The sequence below is a fragment of the Salmo salar genome, chromosome 28 (assembly GCF_965601325.2).
Source record: "Salmo salar chromosome 28, fSalSal1, whole genome shotgun sequence".
NCBI lineage: Eukaryota > Metazoa > Chordata > Actinopteri > Salmoniformes > Salmonidae > Salmo > Salmo salar.
The window spans coordinates 36588132-36615000 of NC_138318.1; the positions used below are offsets into that span (position 1 = coordinate 36588132).

Below are 26869 nucleotides of genomic sequence, written 5' to 3' on the forward strand. Positions count from 1 at the left end.
GATTTTAATGGTGTGTGTCTATCTCAGACACTCACTAGTCCTAGCACAAGATGTATACTATTTGTATGTATCTGGTGCTGCCAGCTCCTGATTGAAACAATGACAAACACTAGGAGTGACATCTTACTACAGATACCATTCTGCTACAAACATCACATTAAAATATTACATTTATTCTACATATGACCTGACCTACTCATGTGCCGAATTCAACAGGATGTCAAAACGACAAGTAGGCCATGTGAGACTCCTACTTTTCCATATGAGTGTCATGTGTTCAACGCACCAGGGGAAAGGTTACTAGCATCTCTGCTGTGCTTTGGTGTATAAAGCTAATTGCTAGCCTGAGGGTAACTAGCTATCCGGAGGGACCTGATGGCCACAGGCTCTCTCTGACTCACTCAATAAAACATCAAGCCCCAAAAGGACCTAAACAACGCCCGGGTGGACAGACAGGCAGACTGTCAGACATACAGGAGGACGGGCAAACAGCGGCTTGAAGTAGTTCCTCTATAACTAAATCATTCTATCCTGACTCCAACATCATTCTATCCTGACTCCAACACCATTCTATCCTGACTCCAACACCATTCTATCCTGACTCCAACAACATTCTATCCTGACTCCAACACCATTCTATCCTGACTCCAACAACATTCTATCCTGACTCCAACAACATTATATCCTGACTACATCATTCTATCCTGACTCCAACATCATTCTATCCTGACTCCAACATCATTCTATCCTGACTCCAACAACATTCTATCCTGACTCCAACAACATTCTATCCTGACTCCAACAACATTCTATCCTGACTCCAACAACATTCTATCCTGACTCCAACAACATTCTATCCTGACTCCAACAACATTCTATCCTGACTCCAACAACATTATATCCTGACTACATCATTCTATCCTGACTCCAACAACATTCTATCCTGACTCCAACAACATTCTATCCTGACTCCAACAACATTCTATCCTGACTCCAACAACATTCTATCCTGACTCCAACATCATTCTATCCTGACTACATCATTCTATCCTGACTCCAACATCATTCTATCCTGACTCCAACAACATTCTATCCTGACTCCAACATCATTCTATCCTGACTACATCATTCTATCCTGACTCCAACATCATTCTATCCTGACTCCAACAACATTCTATCCTGACTCCAACAACATTCTATCATGACTCCAACAACATTCTATCCTGACTCCAACATCATTCTATCCTGACTCCAACATCATTCTATCCTGACTCTAACATCATTCTATCCTGACTCCAACATCATTCTATCCTGACTCCAACAACATTCTATCCTGACTCCAACATCATTCTATCCTGACTCCAACATCATTCTATCCTGACTCCAACAACATTCTATCATGACTCCAACATCATTCTATCCTGACTCCAACACCATTCTATCCTGACTCCAACATCATTCTATCCTGACTACATCATTCTATCCTGACTCCAACATCATTCTATCCTGACTCCAACAACATTCTATCATGACTCCAACAACATTCTATCCTGACTCCAACATCATTCTATCCTGACTCCAACATCATTCTATCCTGACTCTAACATCATTCTATCCTGACTCCAACATCATTCTATCCTGACTCCAACAACATTCTATCCTGACTCCAACATCATTCTATCCTGACTCCAACAACATTCTATCCTGACTCCAACAACATTCTATCCTGACTCCAACAACATTCTATCCTGACTCCAACAACATTCTATCCTGACTCCAACATCATTCTATCCTGACTCCAACATCATTCTATCCTGACTACATCATTCTATCCTGACTCCAACATCATTCTATCCTGACTCCAACAACATTCTATCATGACTCCAACAACATTCTATCCTGACTCCAACATCATTCTATCCTGACTCCAACATCATTCTATCCTGACTCTAACATCATTCTATCCTGACTCCAACATCATTCTATCCTGACTCCAACAACATTCTATCCTGACTCCAACATCATTCTATCCTGACTCCAACATCATTCTATCCTGACTCCAACAACATTCTATCATGACTCCAACATCATTCTATCCTGACTCCAACACCATTCTATCCTGACTCCAACAACATTCTATCATGACTCCAACAACATTCTATCCTGACTCCAACATCATTCTATCCTGACTCCAACATCATTCTATCCTGACTCCAACAACATTCTATCATGACTCCAACATCATTCTATCCTGACTCCAACATCATTCTATCCTGACTCCAACAACATTCTATCCTGACTCCAACAACATTCTATCCTGACTCCAACAACATTCTATCCTGACTCCAACAACATTCTATCCTGACTCCATCATCATTCTATCCTGACTCCAACATCATTCTATCCTGACTCCAACAACATTCTATCCTGACTCCAACAACATTCTATCCTGACTCCAACACCATTCTATCCTGACTCCAACACCATTCTATCCTGACTCCAACACCATTCTATCCTGACTCCAACACCATTCTATCCTGACTCCAACAACATTCTATCCTGACTCCAACATCATTCTATCCTGACTCCAACATCATTCTATCCTGACTCCAACATCATTCTATCCTGACTCCAACATCATTCTATCCTGACTCCAACAACATTCTATCCTGACTCCAACACCATTCTATCCTGACTCCAACACCATTCTATCCTGACTCCAACAACATTCTATCCTGACTCCAACATCATTCTATCCTGACTCCAACACCATTCTATCCTGACTCCAACATCATTCTATCCTGACTCTAACACCATTCTATCCTGACTCCAACATCATTCTATCCTGACTCCAACACCATTCTATCCTGACTCCAACAACACCAAAAAGAGTGATGGAACTCAGCCAAGCAAGCTGACAGATGATGGTGTTTTATATCAGAAAGAAAACGGATTACTTTGAGAGGATGCACCACAAATACATTTTTTATATACCCACCCATCCAGCAATGATTGGTTTAAGGTATGTTCTAAAGGTCTTGTGAAGTTACGATAGCATAAAATTGCATGCTTTTCCAGGTAGATGCAGCCTAAATGCAACACCGCACCCAGAACATTTAAAAGTTACTTGACTGGACTCATTCCAAATGTATTCAACAAAACGAACCTATTCATTATTTGGCATTGAATACATTTTGTGAGTCATTTTGACAGCAACGGGAGACTGCCATTAACTTACAGTAAGTGCTGCAGAAACCCCAGAGGTTGAAGCACTTAGAAATTGGACACTCAATCAAAGCTTTGGCAGATACACTATTTTGAGCTGCTCAGGTTGTATTTCATGTGGTGGTGTAACACTGTAATTACTCAGGTTGTATTTCATGTGTAACACTGTAACTACTCAGGTTGTATTTCATGTGTAACACTGTAATTACTCAGGTTGTATTTCATGTGTAACACTGTAACTACTCAGGTTGTATTTCATGTGTAACACTGTAATTACTCAGGTTGTATTTCATGTGTAACACTGTAATTACTCAGGTTGTATTTCATGTGTAACACTGTAATTACTCAGGTTGTATTTCATGTGTAACACTGTAATTACTTGGTTGTATTTCATGTGTAACACTGTAACTACTCGGTCCCGTGTGGCTCAGTTGGTAGAGCATGGTGTTTGCAACGCCAGGGTTGTGGGTTCGATTCCTACGGGGGACCAGTACGGAGAAAAAAATGTATGAAATGTATGCATTCACTACTGTAAGTTGCTCTGGATAAGAGCGTCTGCTAAATTACAAAAATGTAAATGGAAAAATGTACTCAGGTAGTATTTCATGTGTAACACTGTAACTACTCAGATTGTATTTCATGTGGTGGTGTAACACTGTAATTACTCAGGTTGTATTTCCGGGGGTATTGTCGGACGGGGCCACAGTGTCTCCTGTCTCAGCCTCCAGTATTTATGCTGCACTAGTTTGTGTTGGGGGTCTAGGGTCAGTATATTATATCTGGAGTATTTCTCCTGTCTTATCCGGTGTCCTGTGTGAATTTAAGTATGCTCTCTCTAATTCTCTCTTTCTCTTTTTCTTTCTTTCTCTCAGACAACCTGAGCCCTAGGGCCATGCCTCAGGACTACCTGGCCTGATGACTCCTTGCTGTCCCCAGTCCACCTGGTCAAGCTGCTGCTCCATTTCTCAACTGTTCTGCCTGTGCCTATGGAACCCTGACCTGTTCACCGGATGTGCTACCTTGTCCCAGACCTGCTGTTTTCAACTCTCTAGAGACAGCAAGAGTGGTAGAGATACTCTGAATGATCGGCTACGAAAAGCCAACTGACATTTACTCCTGAGGTGCTGACCTGTTGCGCCCTCTTCAACCACTGTGATTATTATTATTTGACCCTGCTGGTCATCTATGAACATTTGAACATCTTGGCCATGTACTGTTAAAATCTTCACCCGGCACAGCCAGAAGAGGACTGGCTGCCCCCTCAGAGCCTGGTTCCTCTCTAGGTTTCTTCCTAGGTTTTGGCCTTTCTAGGGAGTTTTTCCTAGCCACCGTGCTTCTACACCTGCATTGCTTTCTGTTTGGTGGTTTTAGGCTGGGTTTCTGTACAGCACTTTGTGACATCAGCTGATGCAAGAAGGGCTTTATAAATACATTTGATTGAATGTGGTGGTGTAACACTGTAACTACTCAGAGCCTGAAACACATCACTCTGTTTGATTGGTTAAGGTAATACAATGTACAATGAGGAAGCTGACCAGGGCTGAGTTATACCCTAACACAGAGGTGTTAGGAAACTCCTGGTTTACAGGCCATATCAGGCCTGCAAGTCAAATTATGCTGGCTTGCAAAGTAATGTGAGAATATCAGAGTGAGAATATCCAACAATTGGAGCTTTAAATCCCCTGCAACCTGCATTCAGAATATGTAGCATAATATTAAATCAACCAATCAATGTACAGTGGGGCAAAAAAGTATTTAGTCAGCCACCAATTGTGCAAGTTCTCCCACTTAAAAAGATGAGAGAGGCCTGTAATTTTCATCATAGGTACACGTCAACTATGACAGACAAAATGAGAAAGAAAAATCCAGAAGATCACATTGTAGGACTTTTTATGAATTTATTTGCAAATTATGGTGGAAAATAAGTATTTGGTCACCTACAAACAAGCAAGATTTCTGGCTCTCACAGACCTGTAACTTCTTCTTTAAGAGGCTCCTCTGTCCTCCACTCGTTACCTGTATTAATGGCACCTGTTTGAACTTGTTATCAGTATAAAAGACACCTGTCCACACCTCAAACAGTCACACTCCAAACTCCACTATGGCCAAGACCAAAGAGCTGTCAAAGGACACCAGAAACAAAATTGTAGACCTGCACCAGGCTGGGAAGACTGAATCTGCAATAGGTAAGCAGCTTGGTTTGAAGAAATCAACTGTGGGAGCAATTATTAGGAAATGGAAGACATACAAGACCACTGATAATCTCCCTCGATCTGGGGCTCCATGCAAGATCTCACCCCGTGGGGTCAAAATGATCACAAGAACGGTGAGCAAAAATCCCAGAACCACACGGGGGGACCTAGTGAATGACCTGCAGAGAGCTGGGACCAAAGTAACAAAGCCTACCATCAGTAACACACTACGCCGCCAGGGACTCCAATCCTGCAGTGCCAGACGTGTCCCCCTGCTTAAGCCAGTACATGTCCAGGCCCGTCTGAAGTTTGCTAGAGAGCATTTGGATGATCCAGAAGAGGATTGGGAGAATGTCATATGGTCAGATGAAACCAAAATATACTTTTTTGGTAAAAACTCAACTCGTCGTGTTTGGAGGACAAAGAATGCTGAGTTGCAGTCTCCAGATCTCAACCCCATAGAAAATCTTTGGAGGGAGTTGAAAGTCCGTGTTGCCCAGCGACAGCCCCAAAACATCACTGCTCTAGAGGATATCTGCATGGAGGAATGGGCCAAAATACCAGCAACAGTGTGTGAAAACCTTGTGAAGACTTACAGAAAACGTTTGACCTGTGTCATTGCCAACAAAGGGTATATAACAAAGTATTGAGAAAAACTTTTGTTATTGATCAAATACTTATTTTCCACCATAATTTGCAAATAAATTCATAAAAAATCCTACAATGTGATTTTCTGGAATTTTTTTCTCATTTTGTCTGTCATAGTTGAAGTGTACCTATGATGAAAATTACAGGCCTCTCTCATCTTTTTAAGTGGGAGAACTTGCACAATTGGTGGCTGACTAAATACTTTTTTGCCCCACTGTACATGTAAAAACACAGATATTGAAACAAACAATTCTGAAAATCAACCAGCAATACAGCATGCTGGGAAATATGATGATAAGATGCGTGGTTCTGAGTGTTTTACTCTACACAGAGTAAAAATGACACAAAAATCACACTCAACTCTGGTTATTAACACCAACACTGGGGTTCTATTACATCACTGAGAGTTAAATTAATGTAACTTCTGAATCCACACTAGAAATGTTACCCAGAAAAATCAACACAAGGTAAAATGGGCAAATTTGCTGTGTACCCTACAATACTCATACTCCCGTCTATTATCCTATTCTCTCGCTTAATAAAATCACAGAAAATACTCATTAGAAAAATCATGGCAAAAAAATATAAACTATGTCAGTAGTGTATATGATAAATGATTAAGAGACACATATTCTCATACTGGATCCGTTTAATTAAAACATTCTTACACCCATCTTTTTAAACTGATCAGATTCCTCAACTCCTGATGTTAAACACTGAGGTAAACACTAATGTTTAGGCAATATACATTTTGGGAAGAGAAATACAAGACTGTTGCTGCAAAACAGCAAGTGGGAGACACAAGGTTTGAGCTGACATATAAATAATCCCCTAGATTTATGCCCAGTGGTTGAAAGAAAGAGAATTGATTATTGCACGAGTGCACCCGTAGGTCAATCAGCAAGCATGGTGGAATTGACTTAGTGTGCCATTGTCACGTCCTGACCAGTATAAGGGGTTATTGGTTATTGTAGTTTGGTCAGGATGTGGCAGGGGGTATTTGTTTTATGTGGTTCGTGGTGTGTGTTTATGTAGAGGGGTGTTTGATTTATGTATTCTGGGGTTTTGGTCTATGTTCTATGTTAGTGTATTTCTATGTTCCGTCTAGTCATTCTATTTCTATGTTTAGGTAATTGGGATTGGGGCCTTCAATTGGAGGCAGCTGTTTATCGTTGCCTCTGATTGAAGGTCCTATAATTAGGAGTGTGTTTGTTATGGGAATTGTGGGAGGTTGTTTGTGCATTGCTGTGCGGTGCCTGCATTACTGTGCTTTTGTGTGTTTTCGTGTTTTGTATTTTCAGTGTTCTTTGTTAAAATGAGCACTCAACCCGCTGCGCCTTGGTCCACTTCCTACGACGACCGTTACAGCCATGCTCATAGTCTGAAGTTAATAGGTGAATGACATTCCGCACACTTGTTAATAGTTAAGAGAGGAGAGACATGACGCTAAGCTGATGAGGTAACATTATAACACCACCACCATATAAACACCAGCTATCCTGATGAGGTAACATTATAACACCACCATATAAACACCAGCTATCCTGATGAGGTAACATTATAACACCACCATATAAACACCAGCTATACTGATGAGGTAACATTATAACACCACCATATAAACACCAGCTATCCTGATGAGGTAACATTATAACACCACCATATAAACACCAGCTATACTGATGAGGTAACATTATAACACCACCATATAAACACCAGCTATACTGATGAGGTAACATTATAACACCACCATATAAACACCAGCTATCCTGATGAGGTAACATTATAACACCACCATATAAACACCAGCTATACTGATGAGGTAACATTATAACACCACCATATAAACACCAGCTATCCTGATGAGGTAACATTATAACACCACCATATAAACACCAGCTATACTGATTTTAATGTTTTTTTTCCCAAGATGGCATAGTAGAGCAGACGTGGTTTGTCGTTCTTCCCAGTAATTTTTTGTTGTTGTATATATTTCAATTTATTTTCAACCTCTTTTCCATTTTTAAATTAAATATACCTTCAAGTAACCCGCCTCACCCAATTTGATACGGATCCACTATTTTTGGACCTTTTTGCCAGAACCTTCATCAGTAGCTAACCAGCTAATTAGCTACTAGCTATTTAGTCATTGTCAGCCACTGCTAGCGGACTTTACCTTCTGCACAGACTCCAGACGCTTCTAGCCTGGATAACACTTGTCAGCCTGCCGGTATCGGACTGTTTTGTCCACTACAACGCCGGATTCCTGCCGTAAGCCCTGGACCATTACTCCTAATCATCACAGCTAGCTAGCTGCCACCGAGTGGCCCAGCCCCGAAGCTAGCTATGAGCCAGGTCCACCTCCCGGCCCGCTCAGTGATCACTCGGCTACACAGCTGATGCCTCCCGGGCTCTTCCCCAACAGGGCTAGAATTCCACTACTCCACCGGATCCTTGCCGTAAGCTCTGGACCTTTGCATCGGATCATCACTGCTAGCTAGCTGCTACCGAGTGGCTATAGTGGCTAATGCCCCTGTCCCGAAGCTAGCACCAGTTAGCCACGAGCCAGGCGCATCTCCCGGCTAGCAAACAAAATTACTACAGCCACAATACCTCTTCCGCCAACTGGCCTAGACTCTTCTGTCGACACGAAGTACCACCACGACTGGCCTGCCGGCGTAACTCCATCCACTGTGCCCCTAACCGGCCTTTGCTGGACGTCGGAGCAGGCACTTCAACTAGCCCCGGCCTGCTAACTTTAAACGCCGTGTCTCCCGCTTGCTAGGTAGTAACGACTATCCAGCGGCTTCCCTGTTTCATCTATTGCTGTTCACTGGACCCTATGATCACTTGGCTACATAGCTGATGCCTGCTGGACTGTTCATTTATCACGATACTCCACTTTGTTTACCTTTGTTTATCTGTCGGCCCTAGCCCCGAACTCAGGCCCTGTGTGTAGTTAACCGACCCTCTCTGCCCATTCATTGCCATTTTACCTGTTGTTGTTGTCTTAGCTGATTAGCTGTTGGTGTCTTACCCGTTGTTGTCTTAGCTAGCTCTCCCAATCAACACCTGTGATTGCTTTATGCCACGCTTTATGTCTCTCTCAAATGTCAATATGCCTTGTATATTGTTGTGTAGGATAGTTATCATTGTTTTAGTTTACTGCGGAGCCCCTAGTCCCACTCAACATGCCTCAGATACCTCCTTTGTCCCACCTCCCACACATGCGGTGATAAACCAGCATAATTAGTACGTCCAGAGATTTACCTCCACTGGGTTTACCTCCACTGTACCCGCACCCCACCATACCCCTGTCTGCACATTATGCCCTGAATCTATTCTACCACGCCCAGAAATCTGCTCCTTTTATTCTCTGTCCCCAACGCACTAGACGAACAGTTCTTATAGCCTTTAGCCGTACCCTCATCCTACTCCTCCTCTGTTCCTTGGGTGATGTGCAGGTTAACCCAGGCCCTGTGTGTCCTCAGGCACTCTCATCTACTGACTTCTGTAACCGGAAAAGCCTTGGTTTCATGCATGTTAACATCAGAAGCCTCCTCCCTAAGTTTGTTTTACTCACTGCTTTAGCACACTCCACCAACCCTGATGTCCTTGCCGTGTCTGAATTCTGGTTTAGGAAGGCCACCAAGAATTCAGAGATTTCCATCCCCAACTACAACATTTTCCGTCAAGATAGAACTGCCAAAGGGGGAGGAGTTGCAATCTACTGCAGAGATAGCTTGCAAAGTTATGTCATACTTTCCATGTCTATGCCCAAACAGTTCGAGCTTCTAATTTTAAAAGTTAATCTCTCCAGAAATAAGTCTCTCACTGTTGCCGCCTGTTATAGACCCCCTCAGCTCACAGCTGTGCCCTGGACACCATATGTGAATTGATTGCCCCTCATCTATCTTCAGATTTCATTCTGTTAGGTGACCTAAACTAAGATATGCTTAACAGTCCTACAATCTAAGCTAGATGCCCTCAATCTCACACAAATTATCAAGAAACCCACCAGGTACAACCCAAAATCCGTAAACATGGGCACCCTCATAGATATTATCCTGACCAACTTGCCCTCCAAACACACCTCTGATGTTTTCAATCAGGATATCAGCGATCACTGCTTTATTGCCTGCATCCGCTATGGGTCTGCGGTCAAACGACCATCCCTCATCACTGTCAAACGCTCCCTAAAACACTTCTGCGAGCAGGCCTTTCTAATCAACCTGGCCCGGGTATCCTGGAAGGATATCGACCTCATCCCGTCAGTCGAGGATACCTGGTCGTTCTTTAAAAGTAATTTCCTCACCATCTTAAATAAGCATGCCCTTTCAAAAAATGTAGAACCTAGAACAGATATAGCCCTTGGTTCACTCCAGACCTGACTGCCCTCGACCAGCACAAAAACATCCTGTGGCGGACTGCATTAGCATCGAAAAGCCGATATGCAACTGTTCAGGGAAGTCAGGAACCAATACATGCAGTCAGTCAGGGAAGCAGAGGCTAGCTTTTTCAAACAGAAATTTGCATCTTGTAGCTCTAACTCCAAAAAGTTTTGGGACACTGTAAAGTCCATGGAGAACAAGAGCACCTCCTCCCAGCTGCCCACTGCACTGAGACTAGGTCACCGATGATAAATCCACGATAATCGATCATTTCAATAAGCATTTCTCTACGGCTGGCCATGCTTTCCTCCTGGCTACCCCAACCCCGGCCAACAGCTCCGCACCCCCTACAGTCACGTGCCCAAGCCTCCCCAGCTTCTCTTCACCCAAATCCAGATAGCAGATGTTCTGAAAGAGCTGCAAAACCTGGACCCGTACAAATCAGCTGGACTAGACAATCTGGACCCTCTCTTTCTAAAATTATCCACCGCCATTTTTGCAACCCCTATTACCAGTCTGTTCAACCTCTCTTTCATATCGTCCGAGATCCCTAAAGATTGGAAAGCTGCCGCGGTCATCCCCCTCTTCAAAAGGGGATGACCAACTGTTATAGACCTGTATCCAGACCTATATCCATCCTGCCCTGCCTTTCTAAAGTCTTCGAAAGCCAAGTTAATAAACAGATCACTGACCATTTCGAATCCCACCGCACCTTCTCCACTGTGCAATCCGGTTTCCGAGCTGGTCACGGGTGCATCTCAGCCATGCTCAAGGTACTAAACGATATCATAACCGCCAACTATAAAATATTGTACTGTGCAGCCGTCTTCATTGACCTGGCCAAGGCTTTCGACTCTGTCAATCACCGTATTCATATCGGCAGACTGAACAGCCTTGGTTTCTCAAATGACTGCCTTGCCTGGTTCACCAACTACTTCTCAGACAGAGTTCAGTGTGTCAAATTGGAGTGCATGTTGTCCGGACCTCTGGCAGTCTCTATGGGGGTACTACAGGTTTCAATTCTCGGGCCGACTCTTTACTCTGTATATATCAACGATGTCGCTCTTGCTGCAGATGATTCCCTGATCCACCTCTACGCGGACGACACCATTCTGTATACATCTGGCCCTTCTTTGGACAATGTGTTAACTAACCTCCAAACAAGCTTCAGTGCCATACAACACTCCTACAGTGGCCTCCAACTGCTCTTAAACGCTAGTAAAACTAAATGCATGCTTTTCAACTGTTCGCTGCCCGCACCCGCCTGCCCGACTAGCATCACTACTCTGGACGGTTCTGACTTAGAATATGTGGACAACTACTAATACCTAGGTGTCTGGTTAGACTGTAAACTCTCCTTCCAGACTCACATTAAACATCTCCAATCCAAAATTAAATCTAGAATCGGCTTTCTATTCCGCAACAAAGCCTCCTTCACTCATGCTGCCAAACATACCCTAGTAAAACTGACTATCCTACCGATCCTCGACTTCAGCGATGTCATTTACACAATAGCCTCCAACATTCTACTCAGCAAACTGGATGCAGTCTATCACAGTGCCATCCGTTTTGTTACCAAATCACCTTATACCACCCACCACTGTGACCTGTATGCTCTAATCGGCTGGCCCTCGCTACATATTCGTCGCCAGACCCACTGGCTCCAGGTCATCTATAAGTCTATGCTAGGTAAAGCTCCGCCTTATCTCAGCTCACTGGTCACGATAACAACACCCACCTGTAGCACGCGCTCCAGCAGGTATATCTCACAGGTCATCCCCAAAGCCAACACCTCCTTTGGCCGCCTTTCCTTCCAGTTCTCTGCTGCCAATGACTGGAAAAAATTGCAAAAATCGCTGAAGCTGGAGACTTATATTTCCCTCACTAACTTTAAACATCAGCTATCTGAGCAGCTAACCGATCACTGCTGCAGCTATACATAGCCCATCTGTTTCTTTTTTTCTATTGTGTTTTTGACTGTACGTTTTGTTTATGTGTAACTCTGTGTTGTTTTTTGTGTCGCACTGCTTTACTTTATCTTGACCAGGTCGCAGTTGTAAATGAGAACTTGTTCTCAACTGGCCTACCTGGTTAAATAAATGTGAAAAAAAATATATTTTTTTAATAATAAATAAATAAATATATATATATATATATATACCAGCTATACTGATGAGTGAGCTAGGAAGCAATGTGACTTTGTATGTGTTTACTATATTAATTAAAAGTGACAAGCCATTCAGACCAGCCTTTCTGATTGAACTTTGGTAAACTACATCGCTGTGAGGGTTCAACCCCCTGTGTGCAGAGAGTCAAGCCTCAGGAGAGTCTCAGTAGGCTATGCTCTGCAGATGGCTAAAGACCCAGGTCATGTAAACGTGTCAGAATAAAACGACGGGCCTGACTGTATCTGTAGGGTAGATCTGACACTTATGCTACAACATTAGGACTGACACCATGAAATAACCAACAGATGGAGTATGGATGAGAAATAGTAAGAACCACAGCTTCTCAGCATCAGCATCACTACAGCATCAGCATCAGCTACAGCATCAGCTACAGCATCGGCTACAGCATCAGCTTCAGCATGAGCTACAGCATCAGCATCAGCTACAGCATCAGCTACAGCATCAGCTACAGCATCGGCTACAGCATCAACTACAGCATTAGCATCAGCATCAACTACAGCATCAGCTACAGCATCAGCTACAGCATCAGCATCAGCTACAGCATCGGCTACAGCATCGGCTACAGCATCGGCTACAGCATCAGCATCAACTACAGCATCATCTACAGCATCAGCTACAGCATCAGCATCAGCTACAGCTACAGCATCAGCATCAGCTACAGCATCAGCATCAGCTACAGCTTCAGCATCAGCTACAGCATCAGCTACAGCATTAGCATCGGCTACAGCATCAGCTACAGCGTCAGCTACAGTACAACATCAGCTACAGCATCAGTAGTCAACAGATCCTGTGAAGAAGAACTTTAGACAACCTAACAGTTTCTTAGCATAAAAATAAACAGATATTAATAGCATACAACTTTGAATCAAGATATGATATGTGTTTATTTATACAGTTTGAAGACGAGGAGGAGACAGTGACAGTGATGGTAACCCAGGGATTGTGTCCCACATGGCATTGTTTTCCCTAAGACAACAGACCAGTCCAGGCAGCTGCCACCAAATTAAAATAGCAGGCTGGGGAGGACACACACACGGACGAACACACACACACACACACACACACACACACACACACACACACACACACACACACACACACACACACACACACACACACACACACACACACACACACTGGTTGTGCTAGCTGGGCACTAGAGGGTTATTTGCACTGTGGTGGGAGGAAGGCCAGGAGCAGTCAGAAGGGTGAAAGTCACACACAAACACACATGCACGCACGAACAAACACACACCCTCCCTAATCCTGCTGGCATCACAGGTCACAGGTGGCACTTTGCCCTATCTCCACTGCCAAAGGGCACTGACGCTGGTGACTGACGCTAATGACTGACGCTGGTGACTGACCCTGGTGACTGACGCTAATGACTGACGCTGGTGACTGAAGCTGGTGACTGAAGCTGGTGACTGACGCTGGTGACTGACGCTGGTGACTGAAGCTGGTGACTGAAGCTGGTGACTGACGCTGGTGACTGAAGCTGGTGACTGAAGCTGGTGACTGACGCTGGTGACTGACGCTGGTGACTGAAGCTGGTGACTGAAGCTGGTGACTGACGCCGGTGACTGACGCTAATGACTGATGCTGGTGACTTGACTGACGCTAATGACTGACGCCGGTGACTGAAGCTAATGACTGACGCTAATGACTGACGCTAATGACTGACGCTAATGACTGACGCTAATGACTGACGCTGGTGACTGAAGCTGGTGACTGACGCTGGTGACTGAAGCTGAGGAGAGGAGAGGAGAGGAGAGGAGAGGAGAGGAGAGGAGAGGAGAGGAGAGGAGAGGAGAGGAGAGGAGAGGAGAGGAGAGGAGAGGAGAGGAGAGGAGAGGAGAGGAGAGGAGAGGAGAGGAGAGGAGAGGAGAGGAGAGTTTTCCTGTGGTTTGAGCTGTAGAGACTTGTACTGAGATGGAACATGGATTGATGATAAAAACACTTTTCAGTTGTATAATGTATCATGTCTCTTCAGGCAAGGCTTAGTTTCCTCTCCCATCACTTTCCAATGGCACCTAGGATGTTCCTCTTTGCAATATAGTGCTGTTTTCAGTCTCACCTCAGATAATATATCTGTCTTTTGCTCCCTCTGTCTCTCTCGCTTACACACAAACCCACACAATCTCTCTCTCTCCCTACCTCCCTCCCTCGCCCCCCTTTGTCCCTGGTTTCTCATCAGACTGAAAGCTTTTTGTTGTAGTGCTTTGCTCTCAGCTGTAGCTCATTCATGCTTTCTGAGGCTAAGTGTCAGCCCTGCTGATGAAAACGTCCTTCTGGTCGACGCGTAAACCACATCACCCAGCAAAGTCAAATCCTTCTTCCAAAGACAAAAACACATTTCAATTGTCTAGCCTTTCTAGAGGCCAGAGCCCAGAGGCTAGAGTGCAGAGGCTGGAGCCCAGAGGCTAGAGTGCAGAGGCCAGAGGCTAGAGTGCAGAGGCCAGAGCCCAGAGGCTAGAGTGCAGAGGCCAGAGCCCAGAGGCTAGAGTGCAGAGGCCAGAGCCCAGAGCCCAGAGGCTAGAGGCCAGAGCCCAGAGGCTAGAGGCCAGAGCAAAGCTTGTTTGTTTGAACACAAGTAAAGAGCAGCTTGAAGACACTTCTAATGAAAAGGAGAGAAAGATGAAGAGATATATATAGAGAGAGAAAGAGATAGAGAGTGAGAGAGGGGGAGAGAGAGAGGGGGAAAGAAAGAGAGGGAGAGAGAGAGGGGGGAGAAAGAGAGAAAGAGAGAGAGGGGGGAGAGAAAACGAGGGAGAGAGAGAGAGGGGGGGAGAAAGAGAGAGAAATAGAGTAGAGAGAGAGGAGGGCCTACAGTAAATCTAAAATAGAATGGTGTTTCAAAAAACAGTCTGTCTGTCAGTCATTCTCCTGCTGTCTCAAAGGTGAGAGGTACACCTGTCTGTCTGTCTGTCTGTCTGTCTGTCTGTCTGTCTGTCTGTCTGTCTGTCTGTCTGTCTGTCTGTCTGTCTGTCATTCTCCTGCTGTCTCAAAGGTGAGAGGTACACCTGTCTGTCTGTCTGTCTGTCTGTCTGTCTGTCTGTCTGTCTGTCTGTCTGTCTGTCTGTCTGTCTGTCTGTCTGTCTGTCTGTCTGTCTGTCTGTCTGTCTGTCATTCTCCTGCTGTCTCAAAGGTGAAAGGTACACCTGTCTGTCAGTCTGTCTGTCAGTCATTCTCCTGCTGTCTCAAAGGTGAGAGGTACACCTGTCTGTCTGTCTGTCTGTCTGTCTGTCTGTCTGTCTGTCTGTCTGTCTGTCTGTCTGTCTGTCTGTCTGTCTGTCTGTCTGTCTGTCTGTCTGTCTGTCTGTCTGTCTGTCTGTCAGTCATTCTCCTGCTGTCTCAAAGGTGAGAGGTACACCTGTCTGTCTGTCTGTCTGTCTGTCTGTCTGTCTGTCTGTCTGTCTGTCTGTCTGTCTGTCTGTCTGTCTGTCTGTCTGTCTGTCTGTCAGTCATTCTCCTGCTGTCTCAAAGGTGAGAGGTACACCTGTCTGTCAGTCTGTCTGTCTGTCAGTCATTCTCCTGCTGTCTCAAAGGTGAGAGGTACACCTGTCTGTCTGTCTGTCTGTCTGTCTGTCTGTCTGTCTGTCTGTCTGTCTGTCTGTCTGTCTGTCTGTCTGTCTGTCTGTCTGTCTGTCTGTCTGTCTGTCATTCTCCTGCTGTCTCAAAGGTGAACACACAGTTTGAGACTCAGACAGACAATTTTTCATTTATACCCGATTCTATTCTCTCATAGACCTAAGACCCAAAATACACCCTCAGATGGCCCAGAAATAGGTTTTAATTTGCCCCCCTAAACAAGCTGACACATAATACACGCATCTGCCGTTCTTAGGTAAGCTGCTGTTGCCACGGTGACGGTCGGGGGACTCACCACTATTACCATTACTGTTAAAGCTGCACTGGAACCCTCATAGAGAAACCACACTAGTTAGTATATGGCCAGACGTACACACACTGACATAAACATACACAGCCACACACACGACGACAGACAGACAGACAGACAGACAGACAGACAGACAGACAGACAGACAGACAGACAGACAGACAGACAGACAGACAGACAGACAGACAGACAGACAGACAGACAGACAGACAGACAGACAGACACACACACACACACACACACACACACACACACACACACACACACACACACACACACACAATTACATTAATTCTCTCTAAATCATCACAGACAGACTGAGGACAACATAGACGTTGTTATATGTAGTTGTTGTAGAGCCACTTCCTATCTGTTGTACCTCATGTAAGTCCCCCACAAGGAATTCCTCGGCTGTGCATGTATGGCGCACATGCAGGACTTTTATTTTGACATGAGTTAGCAGAGATGAAGTGGGTCTACAACAGACCCACGTTTGGAAAGTCTGTTTAATAATAGGTTCCTTTAGATATTTTGTAGGGCTGTGACGATACCAGTATCGTAATGTTTTTTCCATGGCAAAAAAACAATCAAAAAAACACGAAGCAAACAAAACTCTTTGTTGTTTTAAAAACCTACTGTATGTAACATATTGTGTGCTATAGCCTTAAAAAACTACAAAAAACTGACCTTGGATGACAACAAAATGATGTTTTGTTTCCAACATTATGGCTGTTTTCCTAAAGAAGTGAAATGCTCTTCGTATTTTGCTTCCTTGCCATAATACTAACGAGTATAATGATACCGGTATTATTCCATCTCTAATATTTTGCATCAAATGAATCAAGGTTTAAGGACCAACCGTGCAGACAACTGGCATAGAGCTCTGGTCATAAAGAGTGCACTATGTAGGGAATAGGCTGCCATTTGGATACAAATGTAACATAGAGGAGAGAACTAGGACGCGCCCTGGCTAAATCCTCTTTCAGGAGACTTTATCCACTTTGTTTCCAGACAGAATAGAGGATAGGACTTACTAGTGGACAGGACGGTCTAGAAAACAGGACGCAGTAGAAGACAGGACGGACTAGAGAACAGGACAGACTAGAGAACAGGACAGACTAGAGAACAGGACGGACTAGAGGACAGGACGGACTAGAGGACAGGACGGACTAGAGGACAGGACGGACTAGAGAACAGGACGGACTAGAGGACAGGACGGACTAGAGAACAGGACGGACTAGAGGACAGGACGGACTAGAGGACAGGACGGACTAGAGAACAGGACGGACTAGAGGACAGGACGGACTAGAGGACAGGACGGACTAGAGAACAGGACGGACTAGAGGACAGGACGGACTAGAGAACAGGACGGACTAGAGGACAGGACGGACTAGAGAACAGGACGGACTAGAGGACAGGACGGACTAGAGAACAGGACGGACTAGAGAACAGGACGGACTAGAGGACAGGACGGACTAGAGGACAGGACAGACTAGAAGACAGGACGGACTAGAGGACAGGACGGACTAGAGAACAGGACGGACTAGAGAACAGGACGGACTAGAGAACAGGACGGACTAGAGAACAGGACGGACTAGAGGACAGGACGGACTAGAAGACAGGACGGACTAGAAGACAGGACGGACTAGAGAACAGGACGGACTAGAGGACAGGACGGACTAGAAGACAGGACGGACTAAAAGACAGGACGGACTAGAGAACAGGACGGACTAGAGAACAGGACGGACTAGAGGACAGGACGGACTAGAAGACAGGACGGACTAGAAGACAGGACGGACTAGAAGACAGGACGGACTAGAAGACAGGACGGACTAGAGGACAGGACGGACTAGAGGACAGGACGGACTAGAGGACAGGACGGACTAGAAGACAGGACGGACTAGAGAACAGGACGGACTAGAGGACAGGACGGACTAGAGGACAGGACGGACTAGAAGACAGGACGGACTAGAGGACAGGACGGACTAGAGAACAGGACGGACTAGAGGACAGGACGGACTAGAGGACAGGACAGACTAGAGGACAGGACGGACTAGAGAACAGGACGGACTAGAGAACAGGACGGACTAGAGAACAGGACGGACTAGAGAACAGGACGGACTAGAGGACAGGACGGACTAGAAGACAGGACGGACTAGAGGACAGGACGGACTAGAGAACAGGACGGACTAGAGAACAGGACGGACTAGAGGACAGGACGGACTAGAGAACAGGACGGACTAGAGGACAGGACGGACTAGAAGACAGGACGGACTAGAAGACAGGACGGACTAGAGAACAGGACGGACTAGAGAACAGGACGGACTAGAGGACAGGACGGACTAGAAGACAGGACGGACTAGAGGACAGGACGGACTAGAGGACAGGACAGACTAGAGAACAGGACGGACTAGAGGACAGGACGGACTAGAGAACAGGACGGACTAGAGGACAGGACGGACTAGAGAACAGGACGGACTAGAGGACAGGACGGACTAGAGGACAGGACGGACTAGAGAACAGGACGGACTAGAAGACAGGACGGACTAGAGAACAGGACGGACTAGAGGACAGGACGGACTAGAGGACAGGACGGACTAGAGGACAGGACGGACTAGAGAACAGGACGGACTAGAGGACAGGACAGACTAGAAGACAGGACGGACTAGAGGACAGGACGGACTAGAGGACAGGACAGACTAGAAGACAGGACAGACTAGAGGACAGGGTGACATTTGGGACAAATCCATTCTGTACTTTTCTTGAACGAGAAACTTTCTAAAACCCTCTTTTTGGAAGATAAAATTGGCTAAAAATAATCATTTAAATTGTTTACAATTTGTAGGTTAAGAGTGTTGAAAATGGTTCAATAACCACCATTGTTATACCAGAGGAGGTTGGTGAGGGGAGGATGGCTCATAATAATGAAATAATATATGGTGGATATATATCATTCCATTCATTATGTTCTAGCCATTACTATGAGCCAGTCCTCCAATGTACAGTTCCACCAGCCACCACTGTTGTAAACAGTAAGAGAGACTGGTGGCTCTGCTCTGCTTCGTTAAGACAATGTGAAAACCGCAGCATTCAGACAACGAATGAAATGACAGTTCCTTCCTGATCCATGTTGCTACAATGTTCAGCCTCCCTCCATACATGCAGGCAGTACAGTTGGAGATGTTGGACTACATTTGGGACTGGGGGGGCAGAGAGGGGATGGAGGGGGGGGGGGCTGGATAATGCCATTTCATTACTCCCTCATCCCCAGTCATCCCTCCATCATCCCCCCCCCCCCCGTCATCCCTCGTCAATAAACTAGCTTTGCTAAGCACTTACAGATGAATCATCAATGATGGCATCAACCCTTTTAAGGAACAGATGCACTGTCAACCACAACCAGTCTGATATCAAGCTGATATAGAACCTTTGGGAGGAGAGGGCTGAGTACAGAGGACTGTCCTTGACTATGGTCCCCTGGATTGGCAGGATACACAGTATGCCTTCCAAATGGCACCCTATTCCCTATATAGTGCCCTACTTTGACCAGAGGCCGATGGGTTTCCCTATGAGCCCTGGTCAAAAGTCGTGCACTTTAAAGGGAATAGGGTTCCGTTTGGGACGTGGCCGTGTCAATGGGACGTGGTTAAAGTGAAATGAGGAGCGTCTCTCTAATCTGATGTTGGTTAAGTCTCCTCTCTTAATCCTACAATATAATGAGGGTAACAGAGGACAGAGTGGAGGGGGAAAACAGCATGTGTTCACCATGAGACACACATACTTTCTCAACAGTAGAATAGATGGATGTCGCCATTGAACGGCGACCATTTCGACCGGACCGGCTTACCAGATCTAGGTTAAAATACTTTATCTGTGCTCAATTAAGCTAGCTTGGCTTGATGGACCAATCGAGTAGTTACAAAACAATCCCATCTGGCACTGCAGGTGGGCTAAAGAGAGAAAACACACAAAGTATTGAAATATTTAAGATATAGTTTGAACCCAGGTCGGCTGGCTGACTAAATGGATATGGCTAAACTATGGGATAGTGGGGTAGGGCCTTAAAATGCTCTTATTTTACTAATACACTCATCCACTTAGTCCCAAGTCACCCTGTCTTTGTTGTGACTGACCAAATGTAAATGGCTAAATTGCTCTCTCTCTCTCTCTCTCTCTCTCTTCTCTCTCTCTCCTCTCTCTCTCTGCTTTATTGGCATTGGAAACATATGTTTACACTGCTGTCAAAGCAAGTGAAATAGATCAACAAAAGTGAAATAAACAATAAAAAATTACCTGTAAAAATTACACTCACAAAGGTTCCAAAAGAATAGACATTTCAAATGTCATATTATGTCTATATACACTGTTGTAAATATGTGCAAATAGTTAAAGTACAAAAGGGAAGTGTGCACTTCTCTTGAGAGCCATTGTGAGATATTGTGATTTGATTTTGATTTTATTTGAGCTCTGCCTACGGCGGCCTTTCTCAATAGCAAGGCTATGCTCAGTGAGTCTGTACATAGTCAAAGCTTTCCTTAAGTTTGATCCAGTCACAGTGGTCAGTTATTCTGCCACTGTGTACTCTCTGTTTAGGGCTAAATAGCATTCTATTTTGCTCTGCTTTTTTGTAAATTTTTTCCAATGTGTCAAGTAATTTTCTTTTTGTTTTCTCATGATTTGGTTGGGTCTAATTGTGTTGCTGTCCTGGGTCTCTTTGGGGTCTGTTTGTGTTTGTGAACAGAGCCAGCTTGCATAGGGGCCTCTTCTCCAGGTTCATCTCTCTGTAGGTGATGGCTTTGTTCTGGAAGGTTTGGGAATCTCTTCCTTTTAGGTGGTTTTCTGGATTTTGATAATTAACAGGTATCGGCTGCTCTGCATGCATTATTTGGTGTTTTATGTTGCACACTGAGGATATTTTTGCAGATTTCTGCATGCAGTCTCAATTTGGTGTTTGTCCCATTTTGTGAATTACTGGTTGGTGAGTGGACCCCAGACCTCACAACCATAAAGGACAATGTGTTCTATACATAGGTGAACATACCAAAGGAGTCCCCTCAAAGCCTACCATTGACTATGTACATACCCAGCGTGCGACAGTGCTGCAGGAGTTGTGACCCGTTTTTGTTGGTTATGGTGTCATAGTTGTGCCTAGGGGGGGTATATGGAGGAGGGAATGCTGTCACCTCCAGGCAGGTGGTTGTCCCCCTGTGTGGCTGAGGGTGTCAGGTTCTTGTCCAGTTCTGGCATTTAGGTCACCACAGACTAGTTCATGTCCCTGGGCCTGGAAATGGTTGCTCTCCCCCTCCAGGATGGAGAAGCTGTCTTCATTAAAGTGTGGGGATTCTAGTGGGGGGATATAGGTAGCACAGATCTTCCTTATTAAATTCTTGCCAGATGTAAAATGTTCCTGTTTTGACTAATTTAATGGAGAGAGTTAGGTCTGCTCTGTACCAAATTAGCATACCCCCTAAGTCCCTTCCCTGTTTCACACCTGGTAGTTTGGTGGATGGGACTACCAGCTCTCTGTAACCTAGAGGGCAACCAGTGGGTCTGTCTCCTCTATACCACCTGGTAGTTTGGTGGATGGGACTACCATCTCTCTGTAACCTAGAGGGCAACCAGTGGGTCTGTCTCCTCTATACCACCTGGTAGTTTGGTGGATGGGACTACCATCTCTCTGTAACCTAGAGGGCAACCAGTGGGTCTGTCTCCTCTATACCACCTGGTAGTTTGGTGGATGGGACTACCATCTCTCTGTAACCTAGAGGGCAACCAGTGGGTCCGTCTCCTTTATACCATGTTTCTTGTAGGATGACAATGTCTGTATTTCCAATTTCTTTGATGAAGTCTGGGTTCCTGCTCTTTAGGCCAAAGGCAGATGATCTCAGAGCTTTTATATTCCAGATGAGATAGGAAAAGCTTTGTGTTCCATAGTGTCTAATGTTGTTTTTGTGTGGTTCAGGCCCGGACCATCACAGTAGGTGTGATCAGAGCATGTTGAGCATCTGATACATACCTCTTAGGTCGCAGGATGGGGCTTGGCCGCTCTCTCTGTCTGTCTCCCCCCCCCCCCCCCCCCCTCTCTCCCCCCCCCCCCCCCCTCTCTCTCTCTCTCTCTCTCTCTCTTTTATGATAAGGGTATTAAGGGATGGGATGGGGGGATAGGCCTTAATACTCTCTTATCTCAAATCCACTTTGTGAAAAGTCACCCTGCCTTTGTTGTGACTGATGGACAGTGTGAGACTACTCCATGCTACATCACGGTCTGTAAAAGAGTGTTCCCACTGCATTCATTTAGTTGTGGCTAAATAAATAAAAATATATCAAATAAATAAATAAGTATGTATACACTACAGTCCGAAATACAGTGTAGACATTGTTAATGTTGTAAATGACTATTGTAGCTGGAAACGGCAGATTTTTTATGGAATATCTACATAGGTGTACAGAGGCCCATTATCAGCATCCATCACTCCTGTGTTCCAATGGCACGTTGTGTTAGCTAATCCAAGTTCATCATTTTAAAAGGCTAATTGATCATTAGAAAACCATTTTGCAATTACGTTAGCACAGCTGAAAACTGTTGTCCTGATTAAAGAAGCAATAAAACTGGCCTTCTTTAGACTAGTTGAGTTTCTGGAAAATCAGCATTTGTGGGTTTGATTAGAGGCTCAAAATGGCCAGAAACAAAGAACTTTCTTCTGAAACTCGTCAGTCTATTCTTGTTCTGAGAAATGAAGGCTATTCCATGCGAGAAATTGCCAAGAAACTGAAGATCTCGTACAACGCTGTATACTACTCCCTTCACAGAACAGCACAAACTGGCTCTAACCAGAATAGAAAGAGGAGTGGGAGGCCCCGGTGCACAACTGAGCAAGAGGACAAGTACATTAGACTGTCTAGTTTGAGAAACAGACGCCTCACAAGTCCTCAACTGGCAGCTTCATTAAATAGTACCAGCAAAACACCAGTCTCAACGTCAACAGTGAAAAGGCGACTCCGGGATGCTGGCCTTCAAGGCAGAGTAGCAAAGAAAAAGCCATATCTCAGACCGGCCAATGAAAAGATAATATTAAGATGGGCAAAAGAACACAGACACTCGACAGAGGAACTTTACCTTCATAGTATATTCATCATAGTATTTCAAGGAAGTTTTGTTATGCTCATTCACTTTTCCTCTGTAAATAAATAATCTGTCTGGGTACAGCACTGTTCTAAAGGTTATGTAGCTATTTGTGCCGGTGTGGCAGCCAAAACTGCCTGTCTACAAAAGACAATGAATGTTTATTTTTTTTGGAAAACATCTAACTTCTTTGCAATTCTACATATTTCGTCATGGGGCACAGAGAAGATTTTGACGAAGAATATCCTTTTAGCTGATTCTTTTAGCACAGTCGTTCTAAAACCCACAAAAGGAAATACTACTGTAAAATCATCACATCAGACTGTGTGAGACATATTGTAAACGGTGGCCCTTGACAAAGGCTCTTTATTATAATAAGAACAGACATGAGTGTACAACTTCCCTTTTCATCCGTATATAGACATAAATACAGCAAGTATTTTATCTGAGAGTGAGCTTATGTAGCCTACCAAATTAATGAAATCATGAACTTCTCATACCAACTAATGCAGCAAATGAATTGGCCTCAGAATAAATTACATATTCCAGCACTTTGCATGAGAATATTCAGAAAAATTGTATACTGGTGTTTCCCTTTCAATGGTCTCTGGGGATGTCACCTTTTGTACCACCTCTATATTCCCTCCATCTACTTTTTCTGACAGGTGACATTCATGTTTACCATAAAGCAACCCAGAACAACATGAGATACAGACTCACCAGGTCCTAACATGGACACCATACAGGTGACTGTGCAACATGCAACTTACCAGGACTCTGCCTGTCAGTGTCTGGGCTGATATCATGACCCCGGCCCAATCTTTGACGGAGGTCATCCAGCCCACCTCGCTGAGAGCAGCCACCGTCTCCTTGGTGTGCTTGATGCCATCCCCATGGGAGATAGGGTGATGGACCCGATGAACATTCTGGAAGAAAAGGGGAGATGGAGGGGGAGGGAGGGAGCGAGGAAGAGAGAGAGAGAGAGAGAGAGAGAGCGAGAGGGAGAGAGAGAGGATGAGAGGAATACAGAGAGAGAGAGAGAGAGATAAAGAGGACGAGAGGAATACAGAGGGAGAGAGAAGAAGAGAGGACGAGAAGAATACAGAGAGAGAGAGAGAGATAAAGAGGACAAGAGGAATACAGAGAGAGAGAGAGAGAGAGAGAGGAAGAGAGAGAGAGTGACAAAGAGGACGAGAGGAATACAGAGACAGCGAGAGGGAGAGAGAGGATGGGAGGAATACAGAGACAGCGAGAGGGAGAGAGAGGATGGGAGGAATACAGAGACAGCGAGAGGGAGAGAGAGGATGGGAGGAATACAGAGACAGCGAGAGGGAGAGAGAGGACGAGAGGAATACAGAGACAGAGAGAGAGGACGAGAGGAATACAGAGACAGAGAGAGGACGAGAGGAATACAGAGACAGAGAGAGGATGAGAGGAATACAGAGACAGAGAGAGGACGAGAGGAATACAGAGACAGAGAGAGGACGAAAGGAATACAGAGACAGAGAGAGGACGAGAGGAATACAGAGACAGAGAGAGAGGACGAGAGGAATACAGAGACAGAGAGAGAGGACGAGAGGAATACAGAGACAGAGAGAGGACGAGAGGAATACAGAGACAGAGAGAGGACGAGAGGAATACAGAGACAGAGAGAGGACGAGAGGAATACAGAGACAGAGAGAGAGGACGAGAGGAATACAGAGACAGAGAGAGAGGACGAGAGGACGAGAGGAAAGGACGAGAGGACGAGAGGAACACACGAGACAGAGGGAATAGGCATTACTAATCACGTAATAAATTCTAGAGAGCAAAAATGTCTCAAATGAATGCACTATCATGCTCCACCAGTCTCAAGATGTATAGCACAATACATGGACCAGACCATGTATCCATACGGCAACACGTTAGCATGAGACAAGCAAGCAAGACAAACACAGAGCCAACCAGTGTGTGTGTGTGTGAGAGAGAGAGAGAGAGAGAGAGAGAGAAAGAGAGAGAGAGAGAGAGAGAGAGAGAGAGAGAGAGAGAGACTCCATCATAGCCAAGCAGCCATAGAGCTATTCTCCTGCTACATCATCTAGGCTGTCTGCTGTCTGCTACCTCAGTGAATGGGCTAGGCTGTCTGCTACCTCAGTGATTGGACTAGGCTGTCTGCTACCTCAGTGAATGGGCTAGGCTGTCTGCTACCTCAGTGAGTGGGCTAGGCTGTCTGCTACCTCAGTGAATAGGCTAGGCTGTCTGCTACCTCAGTGAATGGGCTAGGCTGTCTGCTACCTCAGTGAGTGGGCTAGGCTGTCTGCTGTCTGCTACCTCAGTGATTGGACTAGGCTGTCTGCTACCTCAGTGATTGGACTAGGCTGTCTGCTACCTCAGTGAATGGGCTAGGCTGTCTACTACCTCAGTGATTGGACTAGGCTGTCTGCTACCTCAGTGAATGGGCTAGGCTGTCTGCTACCTCAGTAGGTGGGCTGGCTGTCTGCTACCTCAGTGAATAGGCTAGGCTGTCTGCTACCTCAGTGAATGGGCTAGGCTGTCTGCTGTCTGCTACCTCAGTGATTGGACTAGGCTGTCTGCGACCTCAGTGAATGGACTAGGCTGTCTGCTACCTCAGTGATTGGACTAGGCTGTCTGCTACCTCAGTGAATGGGCTAGGCTGTCTGCTACCTCAGTGATTGGACTAGGCTGTCTGCTACCTCAGTGAATGGGCTAGGCTGTCTGCTACCTCAGTGAATAGGCTAGGCTGTCTGCTACCTCAGTGAATAGGCTAGGCTGTCTGCTACCTCAGTGAATGGACTAGGCTGTCTGCTACCTCAGTGAATGGACTAGGCTGTCTGCTACCTCAGTGGGTGGGCTAGTCTGTCTGCTACCTCAGTGAATGGACTAGGCTGTCTGCTACCTCAGTGAATGGACTAGGCTGTCTGCTACCTCAGTGAATGGGCTAGGCTGTCTGCTACCTCAGTGAATGGACTAGGCTGCCTGCTACCTCAGTGAGTGGGCTAGGCTGTCTGCTACCTCAGTGAATGGACTAGGCTGTCTGCTACCTCAGTGAATGGACTAGGCTGTCTGCTACCTCAGTGAGTGGGCTAGGCTGTCTGCTACCTCAGTGAATGGACTAGGCTGTCTGCTACCTCAGTGAATAGGCTAGGCTGTCTGCTACCTCAGTAAATGGGCTAGGCTGTCTGCTACCTCAGTGAATAGGC

The 26869-nt window shown here is 45.3% G+C and overlaps 1 protein-coding gene across 1 annotated transcript in view; it reads right to left on the minus strand.

Annotated features, from left to right (window-relative positions):
• Nucleotides 1–26869, minus strand: part of LOC106589905 (calcium-activated potassium channel subunit alpha-1) — a 220986-nt gene that overhangs the window by 160552 nt on the left and 33565 nt on the right. The window contains exon 2 of the mRNA XM_045710059.2: nt 24440–24595. Within this exon, the coding sequence (XP_045566015.1) occupies nt 24440–24595 (156 nt within the window). The remainder of the gene's footprint in view (nt 1–24439; nt 24596–26869) is intronic.